General features: G+C 41.7%; 2 protein-coding genes across 6 annotated transcripts in view; one reads left to right on the top strand and one right to left on the bottom strand.

Moving 5' to 3' along the window:
- The window catches only part of Usp34 (ubiquitin specific peptidase 34), a 217367-nt gene extending 208606 nt beyond the window's left edge, over positions 1-8761 (top strand). For 3 of the 4 annotated variants that reach the window (XM_071601613.1, XM_071601614.1, XM_071601615.1), the window contains 5 exons: positions 3123-3202; positions 5696-5836; positions 5933-6076; positions 7162-7321; positions 7527-8761. In XM_071601613.1, the coding sequence (XP_071457714.1) occupies positions 3123-3202; positions 5696-5836; positions 5933-6076; positions 7162-7321; positions 7527-8134 (1133 nt within the window). In that variant the 3' untranslated portion in view covers positions 8135-8761. Of the gene's footprint in view, positions 1-3122; positions 3203-5695; positions 5837-5932; positions 6077-7161; positions 7322-7526 lie in introns of those variants that run through there. The other variant, XR_011704346.1, reaches the window with a different exon arrangement.
- On the bottom strand, positions 8683-20967 carry LOC114091921 (activator of 90 kDa heat shock protein ATPase homolog 2). 2 transcript variants are annotated; one of them, XM_027934481.3, is made up of 9 exons: positions 20806-20967; positions 19455-19645; positions 15450-15535; positions 13311-13425; positions 12165-12253; positions 10913-11029; positions 10346-10447; positions 9701-9752; positions 8683-9595 (listed from the first exon to the last, which is right to left on the bottom strand). In XM_027934481.3, the coding sequence occupies exons 1-9, from the start codon at positions 20883-20885 to the stop codon at positions 9423-9425; spliced, it is 1005 nt and encodes a 334-aa protein (XP_027790282.1). In that variant the 5' UTR covers positions 20886-20967; the 3' UTR covers positions 8683-9422. The 2 variants fall into 2 exon arrangements, with proteins under 2 accessions (XP_027790282.1, XP_027790283.1); XM_027934482.3 differs by lacking the exon at positions 10913-11029.
- Positions 20968-23312: the final 2345 nt, after the last annotated feature.

Raw genomic sequence — 23312 nt, 5'->3', positions numbered from 1 at the left:
GAAACTAGGCAGAGAACCAAAACAATCAGGAGAAACCATAACTAGTAAATTTATATAAGAAATATTTCCTCCTCCTAGCAATCATGGAAGTATGAAATAATCTGATGCCATTTTACTGACAGTTTTTGAAAAAATGTTGCTTTTAATGATTTACAATCCAGTGGTTTCTACATTATGAAGTATTACTTGTGGGGAGAAGATATATTTGGAATAGTTTTTTGACTTTGTATAACTAGTTCTTCTTGGGCTGTGATGGGGCAGAGTATGGACCTTGCTTGAAGATACCGGAAGTTACAAGATGAAGAAAGATAAGTGATAGAAAAGCAGATTATATTATCGTGTTTTAGATGTGACTGTTCTGTTGACTGAGACAGCCTAGCCATGTGTCTGAGAACTTCAGTGATTGCAGTTCCCCATGCCTTGTACCCAGTAAGTGAGACACTGAGTGCAAAGTAGGTACTACGGAAGGTACTGGAGGAGTGTGTTGAGTTAACAGGATATTGGCCTCTAATTTGAGTCATAGAGCTAAGAGACTTCTCATCCTCAGAGAATATGCTAGGAAAAAACTGAAACCCTTGTTCTGAGGGGGTAGCCTGCCTTACTAGAGGCAGCACAGCTTGAGAAGGAATATGTAAAACTGCTTTTTTTTTTTTTTTACTAAAAGAATACAGTATAAGAAGATCCAGGAAAATAATTTTCATATTAATAAATAAGTGTGTTACTTACTGTATAACAAGCAAATATATCAAATGTGTGATTTCCTAGATGTTATATTGTAATAAAGCTAATTGTAGTATCAGGTTGAAGTATTAAGCATATATTCGTCTGGGTTATGAGCCGATGTGAAGATGATCATGAAAATGATACGTGAATGACTGCCCTCTGGGTAAACATTGATTACTGGAAAGATTATGGGCTTTAGAATCAGAAAAATTGGGGGTAGTCTCTAAAATGTATTACTTACCAACTTTTGGATGAACCTGAGCAGATTATATAATCATGAGCCTAATTTCCTCATTCAAGAAAATGAAACAAATGAGAATAAAATATTTCCCAAAGTGGATGAGTTTAAATGTGCTTATTTGGCATAGTAGCACAAGGTCTACCATATTTTTGTTTGTTTGTTGTAGTGTTATCTGTAGCCAAGCCAATGACCCTGCCTAGATCCCAGCTGGGCCACTTGCCCAACCAAGAAAAAAGCAAATAATGTAAAAAGTAGAGCTGAATTTTATGCAGTTTGATCAAACTGGGAAGAAATAGCGAGGGTCCCTGGCTTGGCTCCCAAACAGTAGTATTAGCTTTTTGATAGCTATGGAAAAGAAGAGTAAGGATTATTTTACTTTGGGGAATAACCAGGGATTTAAAAAAAAAAAAAAAAAAAGCTTATAGTGAACAGTTCTTCTCATGAGAGTGTTTGTATAGAACAGCCTTTAATTCAAGGATTAGCAGACTTTTTCTATGAAGAGCTAAATATTTTAGACTTTGCAGTCCACATGTGGTCTCTGTCACATATTCTTTGTTTGGCTTTTTAGATTTTTTCCCCTAAGCTTAATTTTTAATTTTTAGCTCATCAGACCATACAGAAATAGACTGTGGGTCAAACTTAACCCAAGAACCATAATATACCAACCCTTCTCTCATTTTATGGGTAATTAAGATTAAGGAATAAGGGAGCATAGAAACACTTTCCCTATAGCCACAGGATTGATGACAGGTCTTTCTTTGCCTATCTGTGTATGATGTTACAGTACGTAAATGCTTCCAAGCAGATTAGGTGAGAGTAAAGGAGAAAGATGAGAATTTCCTTGAGTTTTTACAAGGGTACTGACGAATCTTGACAGGGGAAAAAAAAGCTTATCCACAAAAGGGATTCTAGGTGTCCTTGGTAAGTTGAATAACTGGCTGTTCTAATTTGCTTGTTAAGATTTTTCTCAAAATCCTTAGTGTAGTAAAGGGATTGGCAAACTATTAACTCACTTGCTGTCTATTTTTGTGTAATCAGCAGCTACCTACTAGATAAGAGTAGGTTTCATATTTTAAAATGGCTAAATAAAGTCAAATAAGTGTGGCTCATGAAAATTATGAGATTCAAATTTCCAGATGCACAATTTTTTTTCTTTTATACTTCAGTAGATTTATACTTCAGCCACAGCCATTTATTTAGTATTGTCTGTGCTGCTTTCATACCACCTTGACAGTTGAGTACTTGCAGCAGACATCCTGTGGCCACAAAGCCTAATTTATGATTTGGCCCTCTACTGAAAAGTTTGCCAACTCCTGATCTAACCATACTTTTTACCTGGAAGAGGATAGCTTATGTTATATTTCTTTAAATTTACAGTTTCTTTGGGGGTGGAGAGATGTGGAGATGAGAAATTTATGTAGGTCTGTGGCATTGCAATATCTTGTAGTTAGACAGGTAGGAGGGTGGGAGGATTAAATCCCATATAAATATATTTGACATCTGGAATAGTCAAGAAGAAGAGGTTAAAATCACCAAGTTTCCTGGGCTGGGGGTGTGTGTAGCTCAATGGTAGGGTGTTTGCCTAGCATATGCAAGGCCCTGGGTTCCATTCCCAGTACCACACCTGCCCAAATAAAAACAAACAGATGATCGAGATTAGACACTCTTGAAATGTCAGATATGGTCCACCCAAAAGCTTGTGGGGACAAGGCAAAAAAACCTGGTAGACTCAGAACAGTATTTGTTCAAATATACCACAAAGATAGTTCTCCCTATCTTTGGAGAAGCACAAAGAGGAAATTATGTCTTCTAATTCTCCACATCTCCCATTTGATCTTTTCTGTCTCCCCTGAAATAAACTATTGCATGGAAATTTTCTAATATGCAGAATAGTAATACCTTTAGTCCAAGAAAGCTTTGGAGGGAGAGTTGTGTAAGTTGCTCAGATCCTTCTGGGAATGAGGTATGGGATAAAAGTAAATTCAGAGTACTGGTTAAACATTGGAATGAATTCTTCCCCTATAAGTACTTTTTGTATTTCTGTAATTATAGAAAATATGTATAGTTATAACCAGAAACAGCTATAATTTTTGTATCTGCAGTTTAGTATCTCAGTAGTGTAATTTATAACCTCTTCTGATTTCTTTTTAAATATTAGGTGTCCTAGTTGCCTATGAAGGCTTGCCACTTCATCTTGCACTGTTCCCCAAACTTTGGACTGAGCTATGCCAGACTCAGGTAAAGCACATGAGTTTTAGATTTGGTCTTTATCTCACCTGGCCAAGTGGTCAGGAATTTTAGGAACAATGGGTTGGAAACTGGTTATGTTTTAGAATTAATGGAAATGTTAGTTTAATAAACCATGGACATCTAGTTTCCCTTTTGAGGCTCTTTCTTTTATACTTCAGTAGATTTGTATCACAGGAAATATTTCAAATAAGCTGTTTATAATTGAATTTCATATCTGTAGGTCAGTATCTACATTTGTGGGAAAAGTCTAAAATGGGGAAATACCTGGGGAAGAAGCTTATGTCCCTTTCTCTCCCCTCCACTATTCCGAAATCTTTTAGCAGAAACCATGTTGCCTGGTTAGTTCTTCCTGATCTTCAGTTTTTCAACAGTTTTATGCATTGTTTTCTTACCAATAGTCTCATGAGAATAGGAAAGCTCCTACCTCAAGTGTCTTTAAGAGCCAGCTTCTTAGAATAAAGTAGGCACATAAATAATGCTTGTTAAATTGAAGAGAAAGAACTGGGAAAACAAGCAAACAAGCCAGACTGATCCTAAGGTTTGACTCAGTTCTTGGATCTGGCCTAAAGAATCCCCTCTCCCTTTAAAACCTGAAAGAAAAAAATCTTCTTTCTTCTTGATTGCATCTGCCTTACCCCAGTGGAAGAGATGAGTTTGTTGATCTTCATGGGCACAAATTTTTAACCACATTATAGTTTCACAAGTATGGTCCAGCCTCCAACTGGATGTTTCTACTAGATGTTTGTCACAAAGTACTGTAATGATTGTTATTCATTATGTCCTTTTCCCAAACTGAGAGGTCTTATATGGTATCATCTGTTTCTTTTGGTGAAATGTTACTTTCTTTTCTTCAGTAGGTCTCCTTGAGAGGCATGGGTCTCATTTAGCTCACACGACTTAGAGTGTGGTAGGCATTCAAAAAGTGACTCTGCGCCAGGCTGATGGCAAGCACCTGAAGTCCCAGCAGCTTGAGAGGCTAGGGCAGGAGGATTACAAATCCAAGGCCAGCCTCAGCATTTTAATAAGATTCTGTTCAAAAAAAATTTTTTAAAGGAGTGGGAGGGAATGTAGCTCAGCAGTAGAGTGCCCTTGGGTTCAGTCCCTAGTAACAAAGGGGATGAGGGCTCCCTGGTTGGTTTTTGAGCTGAGTGGTTTGTTCAGTAAATTGGAGCAGATCTCTCCTTCCCCCTGCCCTGTTAATGCTGTTGCCCTTTTCATGGAAAAGGCAGACTTTCCTAAAACTAAAGGTCTAAAAACCTGGGTCCTATTCCTACTCTACTTTTATGTTCTTATGACAGTTCATTACCCTTATTAAGTATACACATGTGTATACTATCTAAACTTTATTCAACTTTTTAAAAAGTCTTTTAGTACATTAAAAAAATCATATACAGGGGCTGGGGTTGTGGATCAGTGGTAGAGTGCTTGCCTAGCATGCATCAGGCACTGGGTTCTATCCTCAGTGCCACATAAAAGATAAAGATATTGTGTCCACCTAAAACTAAAAAATAAATATTTAAAAATACAAATTAATAAATGATCAAAGGAAAGACTATTTGAGTAGAGGAAGGAAAAGGGCGATCATGAACTAAAAGTGATTTACATGTGTATGTGCTTGTCCGCATGAACCCAGACTACTATGTGTAACCATAACTCCTTTTTTTTCCCCCATATAAATACTTTTATTAAATCACACACCTAGGGAATATATCTGTTTAAAGACAATACTTCTCGTGTCTAAAAGCCAGAATGATTTGCAAACAGGAAAACGAAATTTTAGTGAAATTTCTGGGTACTTGGAACTACTAATTCCCTGAGATAACTATGGAAAGAGGTTATTGTTTACCTTTGCAATAAAAGGTGGGGAAGTATTTACCAAATTACAGTTACTAATGAGATCAGATAATAAAGTTTAGCACATATTAAATATATTTTAATTGTTAATTTGTCTTTTATCTGGATGTGGTTTTGTTGTGATTGATAACAACTGAGTCCCCGAAAACATTCTCATCCTATTCTATTAGCTTTATCTTTCCAGTCCTTGTTAGTTCTTCTCAGTGCTAGATAGTAAAGCAACATTTCTTTTTTTTTAAGGGATTAAACCCAGGGGCACTTAACTACTGAGCCACAACCCTAGCCCTTTTTGTTTTATTTTGAGACAGGGTCTCACTAAGTTGCTTAGGGCTTAAGTTGCTGAAGCTAGCTTTGAACTTTCAATCTTCATTCCTCAGCCTTCGTTTAAAGCATGTTCAGTTTTGAATTTCAGTTTCTTTCCCCTACACTCAGGTATATAGTCCAAATTTGTAATATTTTAATGTGTTGGGAGGACAGTTGGTATAATTGCAAGTTGCATAGACTGTGTTGGAAGTGTCTTTTCAACAATGATTTAAAAGTGACTTTAAATGTCCTGTCATACATGACATTTAAGTCCTCATTATTACTTCATTGGTTAACCATCAGTGCTTCTTCTCTCCACTTTAGTCTGCTATGTCAAAAAACTGCATCAAGCTTTTGTGTGAAGATCCTGTTTTTGCAGAATATATTAAATGTATCCTAATGGATGAAAGAACTTTTCTAAACAACAATATTGTCTACACATTCATGACACATTTCCTTCTAAAGGTGCGTAGAGCTTTAGAAACTGTCACTTTTAGTTAGTTAATGCATGTTTTTATTATGTTGGTCTTTTGGAGATGTTTTTTATACCATCTTTTTCAGGTTCAAAGTCAAGTGTTTTCAGAAGCAAATTGTGCCAATTTGATCAGCACCCTTATTACCAACTTAATAAATCAGTATCAGAATCTACAGTCTGATTTCACTAACCGAGTTGAAATTTCCAAAGCAAGTGCTTCTTTAAATGGGGTAAGAACTATGTAAAAGACTGGGCATGTTCTTAAATTCTCCTTAAATCAACTCTGTTTGGCCTTTGTAAGATTTTACCATCCAAGTCACAAGCAATGAAAAAAAGTTTTTAAAAATGTGTTTGCTGTGCCTTATGTGTACAGAGCACACTTCTATCACCTTAAAAGATGAGCTAATGCATGAAGTATTTTAAGAACAGTAAAACTACAAAGAAATATTCCCTTTATCTCTGCTCGTTTTTGCTTTTTGAAACATTACTTGTGATGTTTCTGTTACTGCCTCTGGCTCTAAGTAACCTGAATAGTCTAATACCTATTGATTATAAAAGGCAGTTAAAACTAGAGAATTAGTTGCCTTGTGTAGATCCCCACAACAGCTGTGTCACAGAATGGAACCTGGAAATATGTGCAAGAATATCACTCAGCAGCCTCCTAAGTAACGAGATGCTTACAAACCAGAACACATTGTGAAGCTCAGTGAGCAAGACTTTTGTGACATTCACCAGAATTTAGCTTGAGAAGCTGTGACTTCTATATTAAGACCTAAATTTCTCATGGATCATTGAAGGTTTGATTTTAAAATTAAGTCTCCATGAGGTTGTTTTTTTGTTTTGTTTTTTCTATTTTGAAAAATACTGTCATAAGTCTGTCTTACTTGACATGAGCTTAAAATTAGTAACTTAGCACTGATGAAATATAGTAGTATCCCAGTGCTGGCTGATTTTAGTGTTTTGGTCCCCTCCCCCTTTTTGTGTGTGTGTGTGTGTGTACCAGGAATTGAACCCAGGGGCGCTTAACCACTGAGCCACATCCCTAGCCTTTTTTATATTCTATTTTGAGACAGGGTCTCACTAAGTTGCTGAGGCTGGCTTTGAACTCAGGATTCTCCTGCCTCAGCAACCCAAGTCACTGGGATTACAGGCATGCACCACCAAGCCCAGTGTTAGTATTTTTTCTAAAAAAATATCAGAGAAACTAAACCAGAATGGACTTCTGGGAAAGTAAATAATCTGCGTTTACCTGCAAAATGGTTGTGTCAAAAGGTTGGCTTTAAAAATTGAAATGTTCCTCTCTGGGTTTTTGTAGGACCTGAGGGCTCTTGCTTTGCTTCTGTCAGTACACACTCCCAAACAGTTAAACCCAGCTCTAATTCCAACTCTGCAAGAGCTTTTAAGCAAATGTAGGACTTGTCTGCAACAAAGAAACTCGCTCCAAGAGCAAGAAGCCAAAGAAAGAAAAACTAAAGGTTAGCTTTATGGACATTAATACTCTACCTTTAGGGTTGGGAATGGAAAGAATGCATGATGTAATGGACTTTATAATGCTGTATATTCCATTGAATCTCCCAAATATGAATGTTGATAACAAAATTGCCTTCCCACAATTACTCTCCCCTATGTGTGATCTTATGACCACTTCCAGAGGTTTCATTTTGATATTTGTCTTCACAGATGATGAAGGGGCCACTCCTGTTAAAAGAAGACGTGTTAGCAGTGACGAGGAGCACACTGTAGACAGCTGCATCAGTGACATGAAAACAGAAACCAGGGAAGCCCTAACCCCAACTAGCACTTCAGACAATGAAACAAGAGACTCCTCAATTATCGATCCAGGAACTGAGCAAGATCTTCCTTCCCCTGAAAATAGTTCTGTTAAAGAATACCGAATGGAAGTTCCATCTTCGTTTTCAGAAGACATGTCAAATATCAGGTCACAGCAAGCGGAAGAACAGTCCAGCAATGGTAGATTTGAAGATTGTAAAGAATTTAAAGACCTCCACTGTTCCAAGGATCCCACCCTCACTGAGGAAGACTCTGAGTTCCCTTCTACTTCTATCTCTGCAGTTCTGTCTGATTTAGCTGACTTGAGAAGCTGTGATGGTCAAGCTTTGCCCTCCCAGGACTCTGAAGCTGCTTTATCACTCAGTTGTGGCCATTCCAGAGGACTATTTAGTCACATGCAGCAACATGACATTTTAGATACCCTGTGTAGGACCATTGAATCTACAATCCATGTGGTCACAAGGATATCCAGTAAAGGAAACCAAGCTGCTTCTTGACACTAGATGTAGCATGTCTACTTTTAAGTACCCTTCCCCCCGCCCCATGCTGTTTGTATAAGTTTTGCTTATTTGTTTTGTGCTTCAGTTTGTCCAGTGCTCTCTGCTTGAATGGCAAGATAGATTTATAGGCTTAATTCTTGGTCAGGCAGATCCAAATGAAAAAACTTGCATCTTCAGTATACTTTCTAAAGGGCAATCAGATAATGGATATGTTTTATGTAATTAAGAGTTCACTGTAGTGGCTTTCATTTAATATGGCTGTCTGGGAGAAACAGGGTTTCCTAGCCCTGTACAATGTAATTTAAACTTACAGCATTTTTACTGTGTATAATATGGTGTCCTCTGTGCCAGTTTTGTACCTTATAATAGAGGCAGATTGCCTCCGATCGCTGTGGTTCTTATTATCAAAATTAAGTTTACTTGTATACGGAACAACCACAAGAAATTTGATTCTGTAAAGAATCCTCTTTAGCTGTGGCCTGGCAGTATATAAATGGTGCTTTATTTAACAGAATACCTGTGGAGGAAATAAAGCACACTTGATGTAAAAATAATTGTTTTATTTTTATTGACATGACTGATTGCTATCCTGTGCACTTAATTAAACTGATTGTGATGACTTTTTATTTGTTTACATACGTTGCTTCGGTCTTCTCAGATGAAAGTACTGAGGAAACCATGAATGGGAGAAGCAATTATCCATTCCATTCTGTTTCATTACAAGTCTTCGTGGGAGTCCCAAAAAGCAATTCAGCCCATCAACTTCTTAGTCCTCTCTACCCCAGAGTGCATAACTGTTGCAGGGCTAACCAAAAAGGACAGAGAGGAGTGTAACAGCACACAGTCAACTATCCCTCAAGTTTGCAGGCTTTTGGAATGCAACATGCCACTGTTTAACTACCTAAGAGCTACACACCTTAACCCTAAAAGTAAAACAAAGGATTGTTATAACATGCCGTTTATTTTTTATCTTCTTTAACTTAAACTACATCTGAGAGTAAGCTTGTTAGGACTACCTTTACCTTGGGAAGCTTCAACTATCTTTACGCCGTCTATTTCCAGAGGAAATCTATGGAAGGTGGGGTAAACAGACCTAATTTCAGGTTGCTTATTATTTTCAACTGAAATTAGCCAAACAATGCTTTTTAATTCTGTATAAGGTCCTGGATTTCATCCAATATCAAATAAATTAAGATTTGGGGGGGTCTTGTTTTTTTTAAGGAAAGACAGGGACGTGAAATATGATACGTTCTACTACCAAAAAAAATGCCCTTATAAAACCTATTCAACCATTGAGGGTGGGCAGCTGGAGTAAACCTTTTATTTCTTCAAAATGCTGCTTCTGCCAACAGAATTTCATATTTTCTTCTTTACAGACAGGAACTCCTTTACAGTCCAATTGTAATTCCGTTTGCCCTAGAGTAGGTACAAAATTCAGTGCAACTGTTGCATAGTGTTCTGGAAGAAAAATAGGAGCCTTATTACTGCTCTAAGAAAAGGAAAATTTCTCCATACCAATGTTAGTGTGGTTGGACCTTTATTCACAAAGATCATATAACATACCTTCTGGCCAGTTCCTACACCTCCATTTCATGATAATCTTGCTGTTTTTTAACTGAAAAAAAAAGAAAATTCCACTGAAAACACCTTTTAAAACCTCCCACAGTACAACACAGAAGAAGAATCCTTTTCAGTTAAAATCCCTAAGTACGAGAAGAAATCGGTGAACAATACCTTTCAGTTTTACATGCTGGTATGACCAATAATCCATTCTTTACTGCTAACAGCATTAACATCAAAGTCAGGACAGTAAGTAATACTGGTAGCCACAACTGAGCCAATGTCAAGGATGAAGTAAGTGACATTAGGCAACACACTCTAATGACAGAACCAGAGGAGGGATTGAATGGAGTTAGATACAGACCTTTTTATCCTCTTCCCATGCTAGGACAAGATCTGCTTTTTTGAAAATCATTAAGCATCTGCATGATAACTGACAGTTTATAGCTTTATCATTACTTCAAACACTTAATGATGTCTGTGTATATATAACCACTTTCAAATATTTTACGAATAACTTTATAAAATTTTCAAGATAATATGAGCTCGGATAAAGCCCAAATCAAGTTAAAACCAGCATAGACATAAAGACCAATATTAAAACGAAAACAAGAATTAAGTCCCGGCTTTAACCCTGTGATTACTTACCAATTCTATGTATTCACCAGTGATGTTCCCATCAAACATTTGGAATTTCCCTCCTTTTTCAGCTTCTAATACAGCAGGAGCTTTGGAAAATTTTTGCACCAACTAGCCAAGCAAAACACAACAGACATGTCATTCCAACACATGCTGTTACCGTGGTGTGTGTGTCTCAAACTCAAGGTGTTGGACATTCTAGGCAAGCACTTTACCACCAAGCTACACTCTCAGCCCTGCTATTACCTTTTTAATCTAAGTGTAAAGTACATTATTTAACTCTGGGGTTTTTTTGTTTTGTTTTAATCCTGGCCACATCTTTTGCTTGCTTTCTTACCTACAGGGAGAAAATTTGATCAACTACTATATCCTATAACTGCTGATACAGGCCCTCAAACCATCCATCTTTGTCCCCTCAAATTATTTAGAAGCCATTCTCCTTCATTTTCATCACCACTGTCCCATAGCACTTCAATCAAACCCAGAGCCACAAGGAAAAACAACACCTCCTGTTCTTTGTGGCACATTTTCCCCCAATGTCAGCATTTAGGATACAAGCTTAGGAAGCTGACTTACATCCTTCACGGTGAAAATGCCATATAGCTGCTCTACTGTTGTATCAAACAGTTCCGTCATGTGCAGAGCCACAGTGGGAATCCTTACGCCCAGTGCCACTGGAGATGAGGCATGAGCCTCAAGAAGAGAAGAGGTTCCAGGGAATAATGAAGCACATCAAGAGAGAACAATGCTGGGATTTTAGTCTTCTCAATAAAACCATCCCAAATTTTACACTACACCTTCCAAACACACATGAAAGCATCAAGAAAAGCCTTTTTCTTAGCTCTATCAGGTCTTCACTTTGGAAAAAGCTATTGTTCCTATGAGCTCTTAAGCTCTGTTCCAATCCCAGGCTATGGCTAAACACCCTTTAATCCCAGTTGGACATACCCCGGGGTATAACAAATGGGATGAAAGATGATCACACTTAAAGCTAAAGGGTGATACACATGCACACATTCCCCAATTCTAAGAAGAGGACCTAAAATCTCCCACCCCCAAAGTCAAGAGAAAAGTTTCTTCCACTATGGTATGTGAACCTAAAAGTCACCTGGTAAAGTTTTATAATCTTGCCTAGCAAAGAACACTGCCTGCCATCCACTCATGTGTATATACCACTGGTGTGTGTGTGGACATATGTTTGGGGGTGGGGACAGTGCTGGGAATTGAACATAGGCCCTTGGGCGTTCCAGGAAAGCACTCTACCACTGAGCTACCTTCCCAGCCTGAGACTCTTTTTTTTTTTTTTTGGTACTGGGGATTGAACTCAGGGCCATTTGGCCACTGAGTCACATCCCCAGCCTATTTTTGTATTTTATTTAGAGATGGGGTCTCACTGAGTTCCTAAGCACCTCACCATTGCTGAGGCTGGCTTTGAACTCGCAATCCTCTGTCTCAGCCTCCCAAGCCATTGGGATTACAGGTGTGCTCCTGAGACTAATTCTTGATGGAAGGGACCATTAAAAGTCCTGTTTACACATTTTCTTACATCAAGAATGAAAGTTTTCAGTGTGGGGATGTTGCTCAGTGGTACAGTGCTTGCCTAGCATGTACAAGGCCCTGGGTTCAATACCCAGCACCACAAAACACACAAGGGTCTCCTTTTATCATTTCCACAACAAAATGGCAAATCTTAAAGTGTCACAGGGGATGCAAGGCTAGATTAATGCCTTCCTTACTCTTCTTCATCATCAATAGACCATCTGGAGCTTTGATTCACTTAAGCATTTCCTTTTCCCCTCCCCACACTTTGGCACCAAAGTTCTCATACCTGCAAGGTATTTTCACTTGGTTTCCTTTTAACAGTTAATTCCTGCGTTGACAAAGCTTTTGTTGGTAAAATCATTCCAGTTGTAAATTCTATAAAAAAATGTGGGAAATGGTTTTAATAAAGATCTATTTCCTTTTAAGCACAAAGAGTAAGGTAGAAATAGCATGTGAGAAAATAAAAAAATTGATATTTATAAAAGAATTCCTACAGCATTTTGAGGATTTCAAGACTACTCCATAGACTACTGGTGCTTCACATCACGAATTTTATGAAGCAACAAAAGTCTGCTATTTTCTTTTTTCAAATTCCTTTGATCAAGTTCTTTAAAAAAAAAAAAAGTAGAATTTTCAAAACTTCTTTTCCAAATAGCTAAGTTTTATATGATTAACTCACCTACTATCAAAACTGGACACTTTCTGGTTGCTTCACCACCACCTCACCACGCTTGTTCTCACAGTTTTCAAGTCTGTGAGCCAGCCGCACACATGCTACATGTGCAGTTTTGTGGGAAAAGAGGCAGCCCCAAACCTATCTATGCCAATACTTCGATGCTTAGATGGCAGGCCCAAGAATGAAATGCAGAATACGGCCCTGCCGAGCATTCTGCCTGGCGGGAGACTTCTCTAATTCAGGGAGAAGACAACAACCTCACTTCCATGCAGCACAGGGACTATCTAGGTGTATCTCAACTACACTTATAATACCTGCAATCACTTGCATTCATACATTCATTCATTCAACAAAATTTATTAAGCACCTACTCTGTGCCAGGCATTGTGCTAGATGCTGGAGGTACAGCTGTGAACAAGACAGACACCTTCCATGCCCTCATGGAGCTTATAGTCTAGCAGGGAAGATAGACATTAAACAAGTAATTACACAAACAACTGATTAGAAGATTTTCATTCCAGAAAACTATGATTAACAATTCTGTAGTCAAAATGGTTCATGCTGTGTACAATACCGATGATCACTAATTATAATGTTCTTACCCATGACTTAGCTCTCAACATCGAGACTACAATTTATTCTGCAGTACACAGAGGTGTGCTTAGAGCTTAACCTGGGAATCCAGACCACAGTGCAGAGCATAATTTGGGTAAATAGAAAAGGAACCCTCTGGTTCACAAGGGATGCCTTCTTTACCCGTCTTAAGTGCCTTCAGGTAATCTCCAAGGGCCTCCCTGACCTTGGCGGTGCCTGCAGTTTTCATAAGATCCTTCAGTATATCCCCATCTCCTTTCTTTTTACTCACGTTCACCTATAAATCAGAAAAATACAAACCTAAGAAAAATCTGGTTTAATGTATTTTTACAATATTTGGCTCTATGGATATGGAGAACCGTGAAGGTTGGAGAGGGAAAGAAGTGGCAGCAAGAAATATGGCAGGTTTCTTCACAATACAGCTGGAGAGAATGTAAAGGTTTCTAAATCAAGGGTGCACTGATGGGGCTGGTGGCCAGACCTTGGATGGAATGTGAATCACTATCTGCATTTGAAATTGTGTGCACTTATGTATATGAATCAAATTGCTGATGTAGTCCGCAGTTTTTATCAGGATCTAAAAAATGTGCTGTCTAGTATGGCAGCCACTAGCCACATCTAGCTACTGAGACCTTGAAATGTGGCTGATCTGAATAAGACGTGCAATAAGTTTTATATATAATACATACCAGACTCCCAAGACTTAGTATGAAAAAAGAATGGAAATACCTCATTAATAATTTTTTTATATAATTACATGTTAAAATCACACTTTTATATATTGTATTAAATAAAACTTCATTTAAATTATTTCCTGTTTTTTAATATGGCAACTAAAATACTTTTGCATATGTGGCTTGTATTATGTTTACATTGAACACCTGTGTTCTAGAACCCCAAAAGCACTATAATCAGGAAAATGAAAGCAGGGAGTGGTGGTGCACGTATGTAATCCCAGTCACCCAGGGGGCTGCGGCAGAAAAATGGCAAGTTTGAGGCCAGCCTGGGCAACCTAGAGACACCCTATCTCAAGAGAAAAGAAAAAGGACTGAAAGGACTGGGGATGTGGGGATGTAGCTCAATGGTAAAGCACCTCAAGTTCAATCCCCAGTACTGCAAAAAAAAAAAAGAAAACCAAGTCCCCATATAACCTGGCCGTGGGCTACACACTTTTGACAAGGAGGAGAACTAGGCAAGGGAATGTATGGAAGAAAGAGCAGAGTACGAATGGAGAAGATAGAAAGCGAAGGTAAGCATCAAGAGCACTCAGTGGTTTTCTCAGAACAAAAGAGGGATGTTGGTTTGAAGGAGCTTCAGTCCTGATACAGTTAAGCTGGGCTTCGTGCCCAGGCCTCTTCAAATCTAGAGTTTGTTCTATAATGTTCCTGAGGGTCAAAATCTAAAAAACCAGGTTAACATGCTATTGAAAAGCTTCTCAGCTGATGATCTGAATCTAACAAAGTGAAACCATCCCAGCCCCTGATGTATGGCCACACGAGTCTGAAGGCAGCCCTGCCTTTAGGGCATTTGATATCCTTCCATAACAGCCAGTAGGGAGATTGTGCACACACCAGGCACTGCTCAGCATGACTGAGTTCCTGCGTTTTGGGAAGCCTTCATGTTAAGTACATTCACAAACCAAAAAAGACCCTTCACCAGACTATTTTGTTTCGGAAAATATAGCTGCTCTACAAATGGTCTCTCTCTCAGAGACAGGCTTTCCACATCTAGAGGACACCACCAGCAAGCCAGGCACAGGACTGACACAGGCTCCATCTCCAGGAGGACCGGGAGAGCTGGTCAAAAGCAACACCTACTAAATATTAGTTTACAAAAAAATCATGACATACCCAAGGAGAACATAGCTAAAGGCCGAAAATTGTCACTTAAAGGGAAACAGCAAAGGTACAAGGAAAGTGAAACAAAGTCACATTCAGCAAGCCATGCAAGTGGCCTGAGCACTGGACAGTACATACATTTTTGTCACATTTTAACCTGGTGACACCCCTGAAGCATAAATTATGCCCATTTTCCAGATGAAGAGGCTGTGAAGGGTACAGTCACCTGCCCAGGGCCCACCTGGTCCCCAGGGGAATCGAGGCTTCCTGGAGCTCCTCCTCTTCCTTTGCCACTCTAGCTCCACACAGTGAAGCATCCTTCTTGGAAAAGAAGCCGTCCACAATTCACCACAACTACCACCCAAGAGTCATAGTCTGGGAAACAGTTATGCAAATGCCCAACCTCTATAGCCGAAGCTGGAGTTGAAAAACTGAAAAAGAAAAAAAAAACTCCATCGGATACCTCGGTGTCATCTACTTCATTTTCTTCAGAAAGGTTTGGTATCTCAATCAATCCTTTGTGCTTCACACCAGACTCTTTAAGTGTACCTAAAAATAAGCAAAATGGGTTCTTTGATTAAAAAAAAAAAACAAAAAAACACAACTGGTTTTACGCAAAACAGAGGTCTCACCTCCCTCAGAGGTTGCAGCCCCATCAGAAAGGAGCAGCCAGGACAGATGGCACAAGACTGGCCAACCAGTGGTGCACAGAAATCAGGGACAGCAGTTTGGCAGGAGGAAGAGGGTCCATAACTTGTGTTTTCCTGGTTTTTTTTTTTTCTTCCCCACTATGGTACTAGAGACTGCACCAAGGCGCATTTTACCACTGAGCTACATCCTCAGCCCACAGCCCCTCTCCACCTTTTTTTTTTTTTACATATATATACACACACACACACACACATACATACTTAAGGTCAGCTTGCTTTCTTTCCCTCCCTCCCTCTCTTCCTCCCTTTCTTTCTTACTTGGTGATCTGGGACTTGAACTCAAGGCCTCATGCATGCCAGGCAAGCACTTCACCACTCAACTACATCCTCAGCCCCTGCTTTTTTTTTTTTTTTTAGACAGAAATTTGCTAAATTGCTGAGGCTGGCCTTGAACTTATGATCCTCCTGCCTCAGACTCAGAGTCAGGTGAGTGCCACTGAACTCTGCTCATATTGCCCTTCTTGTCCCAGTGTTCTTTAGCAGGTCAAAGCAGGATGAAGAGCTTTCTTAATGGGGAGTAGCCACTTAGGGATGGAAGGACAGAAAGGGATAAGGAGATTTGATTGCAGAAAGCATGAAGGAAAGAGGGCTGTAGCTCCCAGAAGTTTCACATGGTCTGTGTGTGGCTGGATTTCCTCTAGGACTTGAGTGCGGCTACTGCAAGGACACAACTGCAGCCTTCGCAGCTGCCTTCTGCCTGTAGCCTGGGATTTTTATATTTTAGTTGCACATCACTCCTTTATTATACTGATCTGGAAAAAGTATTTAGTGCAGTTACATTCAAAATGACTACTGGACTCCAATGGCAGAGCCAACCAACTGGAACATTTTTCAGAAATCAGACACAGCAAAAGACATATCTGGGCATGACCTAGAGGCATTTCACTGCCACTAGACAAGGTAGGAAAGGAGTTCTCAGGTATATAGCAGAAGGCACTCCTACGCCTTGGAGGTCAAGGAGCATAAGCATCAGAAATGGCTTATTTTCTGATGACCACATGTAAGACTATCTCAAGTGCTTTTTTTTTTTGGTCAAAATAAATGTAACACATAAATAAACATTTTTTGTGTGTGTGGTGCTGGGGATCAAACCCAGGGCCTTGTGCATGTGAGGAAAGCACTCTACCAATTGAGCTATATCCCAGCCCAACACATAAACTTAATTCAGGATTGATCCCAACCTTGCAGAGCCTCTGAAGTCAAAGAGGAATTTTTTTTTTTAGAAGTAGTTGGACACAATAGCTTTATTTTGTTTATTTTTATGTGGTGCTGAGGCTCAAAACCCAGGGCCTCGCATGTGCTAGACGAGCGCTCTACCGCTGAGCCACAATCCCAGTGCACCCCCCCCACACTTTTTTTTGTAATCACAATGCAGGTTACATTCACCTTTCACTGAAATGACTAGACCTTTCCTGACTCCCCTCTCCCCACCCCAAAAGAGACCTGAAGAGTGCAGGACTCACTTCCAGAGCACACAATGCTCTCTGGCTTCACACTGGTCATGCCTTGGCATGATCTTCCTCACCCTTCCTTACGCAAGTCCTCAGCACTAGTCAAAGCCCCAGTTAGGACCTCTCAACTCTCCAGGATAAGAGGAAGGCTGTCAGCATGGACTGAGCTCCAAGCCACACAGGTGTCGCTTACTAGAGTCTCTGAGGGAGTAGATGAGGAGACTAAATGCTAAAATGAAAATGGGAGCTACCAGAGAGGCCTACAAATGTGGTCAATGTGACACGTGCAAGGCGGGAAGAGGTGCAGAACAGTGACGTGGGAGTGGAAGATGTCCCTAGAACAAAGCCCTGCTTGCTCTCCTTCACTTCTTGACTGCAGCTTGCAGGGCTTTATGCACAGTCTGGTCTCTTCACCCCACTGAAACTACATGGACTTGATGGGCTTCATGTTCTTATAATTCACAGACAACGGGAATGATAGCTGACAGATCAGCTCCAGGCCAGCCTCTTCAGAGAGGCCCTCCAGGTACAGGACGATGACCCAAAGGCTGGTGCCATGCACTGTGATCAGGGCTGTGTCACTCCTGGAGCTAGAGAACTATTTCTTCATTCCAGAAGGGCTACTGCTTTGGGCCAAGGAAAAGGAACAGACACAGGCCAGGAGGCTCCTCAGGGACCTAGAGCCCTGCCCTGGGGAAGAAGGCAGGAGCCAGCAGTAGCCAGTTGGAGAGAAACTGAGGACAAACTCCCAACTGGAGGGTCCTGTTGCAAGGCAGGGTAGAACTGCTTTTGATGCTTGCTGCTGCCTCCCTGGGTTCTGGCTCCTGCTAGGAAGGCAGCCCCAGGCTGTGGCCAGGTACAGGCTGATCTGTACAAATTCTCCAGAGAAGAGCTGACTCTAGGGTTGAGGCCCAAACTTGAACACAGCACAATCCTCCACAACCAGCTCTCACCCTTTATCCTCTTCTTCCTTTTCCTGTGTCTCCATATCATTGGTTATTTATTGCATACACACTGTCCATCCAGCCAGGAGCTAAGTACACAGGAAAATTCAGCCCAAATTCCTCAAAAGTAAAAACAACCAAAATGTCCATCAACTGATGAATGGATAAAGAAAATGTGGTCCATCCATATAATGAAATGTTTCTAGGCTATAAGAAACAATGAAACACTCATGTGTACTATACCATGGATAAACCTTGAAAAACATGAAGTAAAAGAAATCCAACACCAAATACCACATACAGTAAGATTCCTTTTAGGGGCTGGGGTTGTGGCTCAGCCAGTGGTAGAGCGCTCGCCTCATACATGCGAGATCCTGGGTTCGATCCTCAGCACCACATAAAAAAATAAACAAGTAAAATAAAGGTGTTTGTGTCCAAACACAACTAAAATTAAAAAAAAAAAAAAGATTCCTTTTGTATAAAATGTTCAGAGTCAAATCCATAGAGCAAAATGTAGATTGATGGCTGCCAAGGGCCTAGGAAAAAGGAAACCAGGAATGACTGCTAATGGCACAGGGTTTCTTTCTGGGGTGAAGAAATGTTCTAAAATTGACTGTGGTGGCAATCTGAATATACAACTCTGAATATACTGAGAAGCCACTCAATTATGCATGTTAAAATGGGTGAATTATAAAGTATGTGAATTGTATCTCAATAATTCTGCTATAAAAATAAATCCCTGGGGCTGGGGTTGTGGCTCAGAGGTAGAGCACTTGTCTAGCATATGCGAGGCCCTGGGTTCGATCCTCAGCACCACATATAAATAAATAAATTAATTAAAGATATTGGTCTACCTACAACTAAAAAAAAGAAAAGAAAAATTCCTGCCCTGATGAAGAGAGGAGGAGGAGTATCACATAGAGCATACCAAGTATCAACACTTTAGGGAAAAATGAAGTAGGAAGAGAGAGGGTACAAGGAGGGGTCTGCAATTCATTACAGGATGGAGAGAGAGGGCTTCACTCAGGATAAGAACCTGAGGAGGCAGGTAGCTGCCAGGGAAAGGGAGGCTGTTCCAGGGAGCAACTCCATGAGGCTCCAGCACAGGTGCCTGTAGAAAAGGGTCAGCTCAGCCCAATGAGCTCCAAGCAGCCTGACTGCAGGAAGAAAGGGGAGCTCCAGCTTCCGGGACCCAGCAACACCAAGGGCAGTCTTAGTGTCAGGAACCACTAATGCCAACTCAGAGGCCTAAAAGATATTCACTGAATGAATAAACCAACTGACCCAGGCTGTTCGCAGTTCCACCCTTCTCTCTCTCTCTCTCTCACTCACACACACACACACACACACACACACACGTTACCTTTCCAGCCCAGCTTGATGTTCCACTCATAGAAGAAAATCAGCTTTCCTTTGCGGCTGCTGCAGGAAGCCTCACCTTCCACCTGCTTCAGTTCACTGACCTCACAGTGGCCAGCCTCATTCTCCACAGTGATGCCCACCAACAGCTCTCGGAGCTTCCCCTTGGACCAGCTGGTGGCATCTCTCTCTGTCCTGCCAGGGATCATAAGGGCACACTGGTGAATGGAAGCCCCGCCTGCTATCCACCAGACCAGACTGGGTACCCTGGTGGCATCCAGGCCCAGCCAGATCAGCCCAAGTCCTCTCAAATTGCCTTAAGAAGCCTGCCACCCTCCAACATGCTTCTCCAACAAGCTTCATACCAAGTATCTTCTAATCCTCCTGCTGAGTTCCTTGTTATCAGCCAAATCATATTTTGTCTTAAAAAAAAAAAAACACTATCTTTTGGGGAAAAGAGGGTCTAGGAATCTCACATATTAGAAATAGATGGGCAAAGCCTGGGCCACATATATGTAAATGGGGTAATAACTGAAAGAACACCAATCATGACAAAACCAATTGCAAGTGTTTCCACATATGCATTACCTCATGCAATCTTCTCAAATAATATTCCCATTTTGGAGGAAAGAAATGGGCCAAGTCAGTGCCCTATCCATGGAGCTGGGCCTAGGAAACTCGCAGCACCCAGAAAGTGCCAGCCAAGTCATGCTGCCATCCCCACAGGTTGGTGGCTTGGCTCTGACTTAGGACCTGTCTCAGAAGGCTCTTGCTGGTCTTGAGGTGCCTCAGCCCTGGGGACCTGAGGGCATCCCTTCCTGAAGCTCTAAGGGAGAGAGGGAGGCAGGCATCATCCCATGTTTCTGATAAGGTACAAAGAGGACGCTAACTAGCTCAAATTCAAAGAAAGCAGGGCTCAAGGGTGGACCACCAAGTTAGGTAGGTGCAGAAGGACCCAAATTCCTGCGGTCCTTTCCACATCAAGACATCCCCACGCACACAGCCCAACTCCCTTTTACTATCCAGGGGCATCCAGAGGGCAGAGAGTGGGGTGAGGCCAGAGGCCCTAAGGTCTGCGGCCTTCCTGAGGCTGTCAGAGGAGAAAGGGTACATCAGAAGTCACTCGTGGGGCCCAGCCTAACTTTCAGGGAGGAGCCTGAAGCCGGGCGAGCAGGGAGGAGCGCCACCTCCTGCCTCAGAGGGCCCCAGGGCAGCGGTCCTCGGCCGCCGGGGAGAGCGCCTGGCCCAATCCCACCCAACCCGCCCGGCCGCGAGGCCCAGGGAGGCCCGGTCCCTGCGGCCCAGCCCGGCTCCGGGAGGACAGAGGCCGCCCGCCGCGCCCCCGCCCGCCGCACCAGTGCCAGTTGTTCACGTTGGTGCCGTCCTCCCGCTCCTCCACGATCCAGCGCGGGTCCCCCTGGCCCCACTTGGCCATGACTGCCTGGCCTCCGCGGAGAACAAGGACGGACCGCGGCGGCTGCGGCTCCGCGCCGGCGTTTCCGGCCTCCGAGCCGGGAGCAGCACGCTCGCAGCGCCCAGAAAGTGCCAGAAATCCCCGCCCCCGGCTCCGCCCCGCCCCGCCACCCGCTCCGCTGCGGCTCGCCGTGGAACCTTGGCCGGGTTCCGGGAGGCCGGGGTGCTGGAAGGGACTCGGGCTCGAGGGCCCGGGGCGGCGGGAGGGGAGGCCCCGGGCTCAGCTGCGCGTCTGGCCCCGCAAACGCCAGGAAGGGGAAGCCTCGGTCGCCTGCGAGTGGCCGAGACACGACTCGGGATGCTTATTGCGATGGCAGTTATCTCCAATGACAGGCAGCGCGGCGGGGAGTAGGGGGAGCGGCGCTCAGTGCCGGCGCTGCGTGCTGCCTGCGGCCGGCTGGGTCCTGGTTTTAGGTGAACGCGGAGTTTGAGGACGAGACCGCGCGACTCGGTCCCGCTGCGCGCGCTCCCACCGCACCCTGTGCAGGGTTTTGTCCCAAAGTTCATGCACAGCTGTGGACCTCGCTTGTCTCTTGGAGGCCAAGTCTCTGGCCTTTCCAACACCTGGTGGAATAGCACGAGCTACCAAGTGCTGGGTTACTTCAGGAATATTTACATTTTATTCATGTAATAATCCTGTAGAGAGAATGAAATATTGTGATTGCAAGCTCATGTGACTGCAGCTCAATGCACCTTGCAATAAGTAAGTGGGTATTAATGATTCCTTTTACGGGTGTTCACCATCTAGCAAAAACTTTGTACCAACTGGAAAATGTTACTAAGGTATATGTGGAGATTTATTTTGCAGATAAAATGGGTTTGATAATGTAAGCGGGGAGTGTACCTGGCTGTTCTGTTCCTCTGTGCTCACCTGTTCTGTGCCTGTGGTCTGTGCTCATCCATGTAATAAACTAACGGTCAAGGATGGCTTTTCTCCATTTGCTTACTGGAGCTACTGCATTCCAACATCATCTTCCAAAGATCTACAACTGTTTAATATACTGCCTTACAGTGCTTTTACCCCAAAACAAAGTGACATTGTGATTTCACCTTTCACACTTCACCAAAATCATGGACAGCTGATGGAAGGTATCAGGGAAAAACTGGAATGACAATTAGTGGACACCATTTTCTCCTGGATTAGCTGCTCATCTTTTTTCCAATTCAGAAAGAATATTACTGATAGAACATTACATGATAAGATTTAAATATGATCCATTTGAACCTGGTGGCAAATAAAGGCACTAGAAAACTTAGGAAGATAAAAGTTACAATCACTAAAATGTTAGGTGGATAAAAAATTACAATAGTTACACAAGAGAATTAATTCCAAGGGAAATAACTCTGTTACAATGTAAATGAAAATGTCTTATGTAGATTAATTATCAAGAATTAAATTATCAGGGCTGGGGTCATGGAACAGCGCTCACTTACCATGTGTGAGGCCATGGGTTGGATCCTTAGCACCACATAAAAATAAATAAAATAAAATAAAGGTATTGTGTCCAATTACAACTAAAAAATAAATATTAAACACATTTTTAAAAGAGTTATATTGTCCTAAAATAATAAATCAAGAAAGCAATTTCAGACACATATGGATGGGTTCATGCCTGTAGCCCCAGCAACAGGTTTTGATTGGTTTGATTTGGGAAGTGACCAGGAGATGACAGAGTTGGCATCCTGCCTGTAGCCAAGCCAAGGTGATAACCCTGACAGGCTTGAGAAGAAAAAATGCAAAATGTTCAAGGTATCTCTTTTTTCCCATAATCAATCTGTGCTGGGTAAACCCAAACCATTTTCACCTTTAGGGAAGGCAGCTGAGAGGATTGACTCTAGCATTGCGCTTCACTAGAGAATCAGGACTTGGAGCAGTTTCCATGTCGCAATAGACCTATGAGCTGCTAAGGTTCTGCCTTTGAGAAAGTCACTTTTCTTGTCTCTTTTTATAACTCTTATGCCTTTGCCTCAGTTTAATTCCATTCATATTTATTGAGCTACCAGTAAGCACATCTGCCCCAGCACATTGCCACTGTAGCACACAGCATACTATGTACAGTCTTTGCTCTCAGCCTGCTATCTGCATTGGCCTGGTGACCTTCAGAGAAGGCACTCCCCTATATCCCTGTTCCAGAGCTGTGTCCAACGCAGAGGAAATCTGTTTGGATGACTGGATGAATAAAGGAATGAACATTTCTTAAACTTAGGTGTTTGAACCTATTTATAGGCTGTAAAATCTTTTAGGAGGTATCAACCATCATTTTTATCTTAATGACATAGAATTAAAAAAAATATTTTATTAGTTGTTGATTGACCTTTATTTATTTATATGTGGTGCTGAGAATCAAACCCAATGCCTCACACATGCTAGGCAAGCGCCCTACCACTG

The sequence above is a fragment of the Marmota flaviventris genome, chromosome 14 (genome assembly GCF_047511675.1).
Source record: "Marmota flaviventris isolate mMarFla1 chromosome 14, mMarFla1.hap1, whole genome shotgun sequence".
Classification (NCBI taxonomy): domain Eukaryota; kingdom Metazoa; phylum Chordata; class Mammalia; order Rodentia; family Sciuridae; genus Marmota; species Marmota flaviventris.
This window is presented reverse-complemented; position numbering and strand designations above follow the sequence as displayed.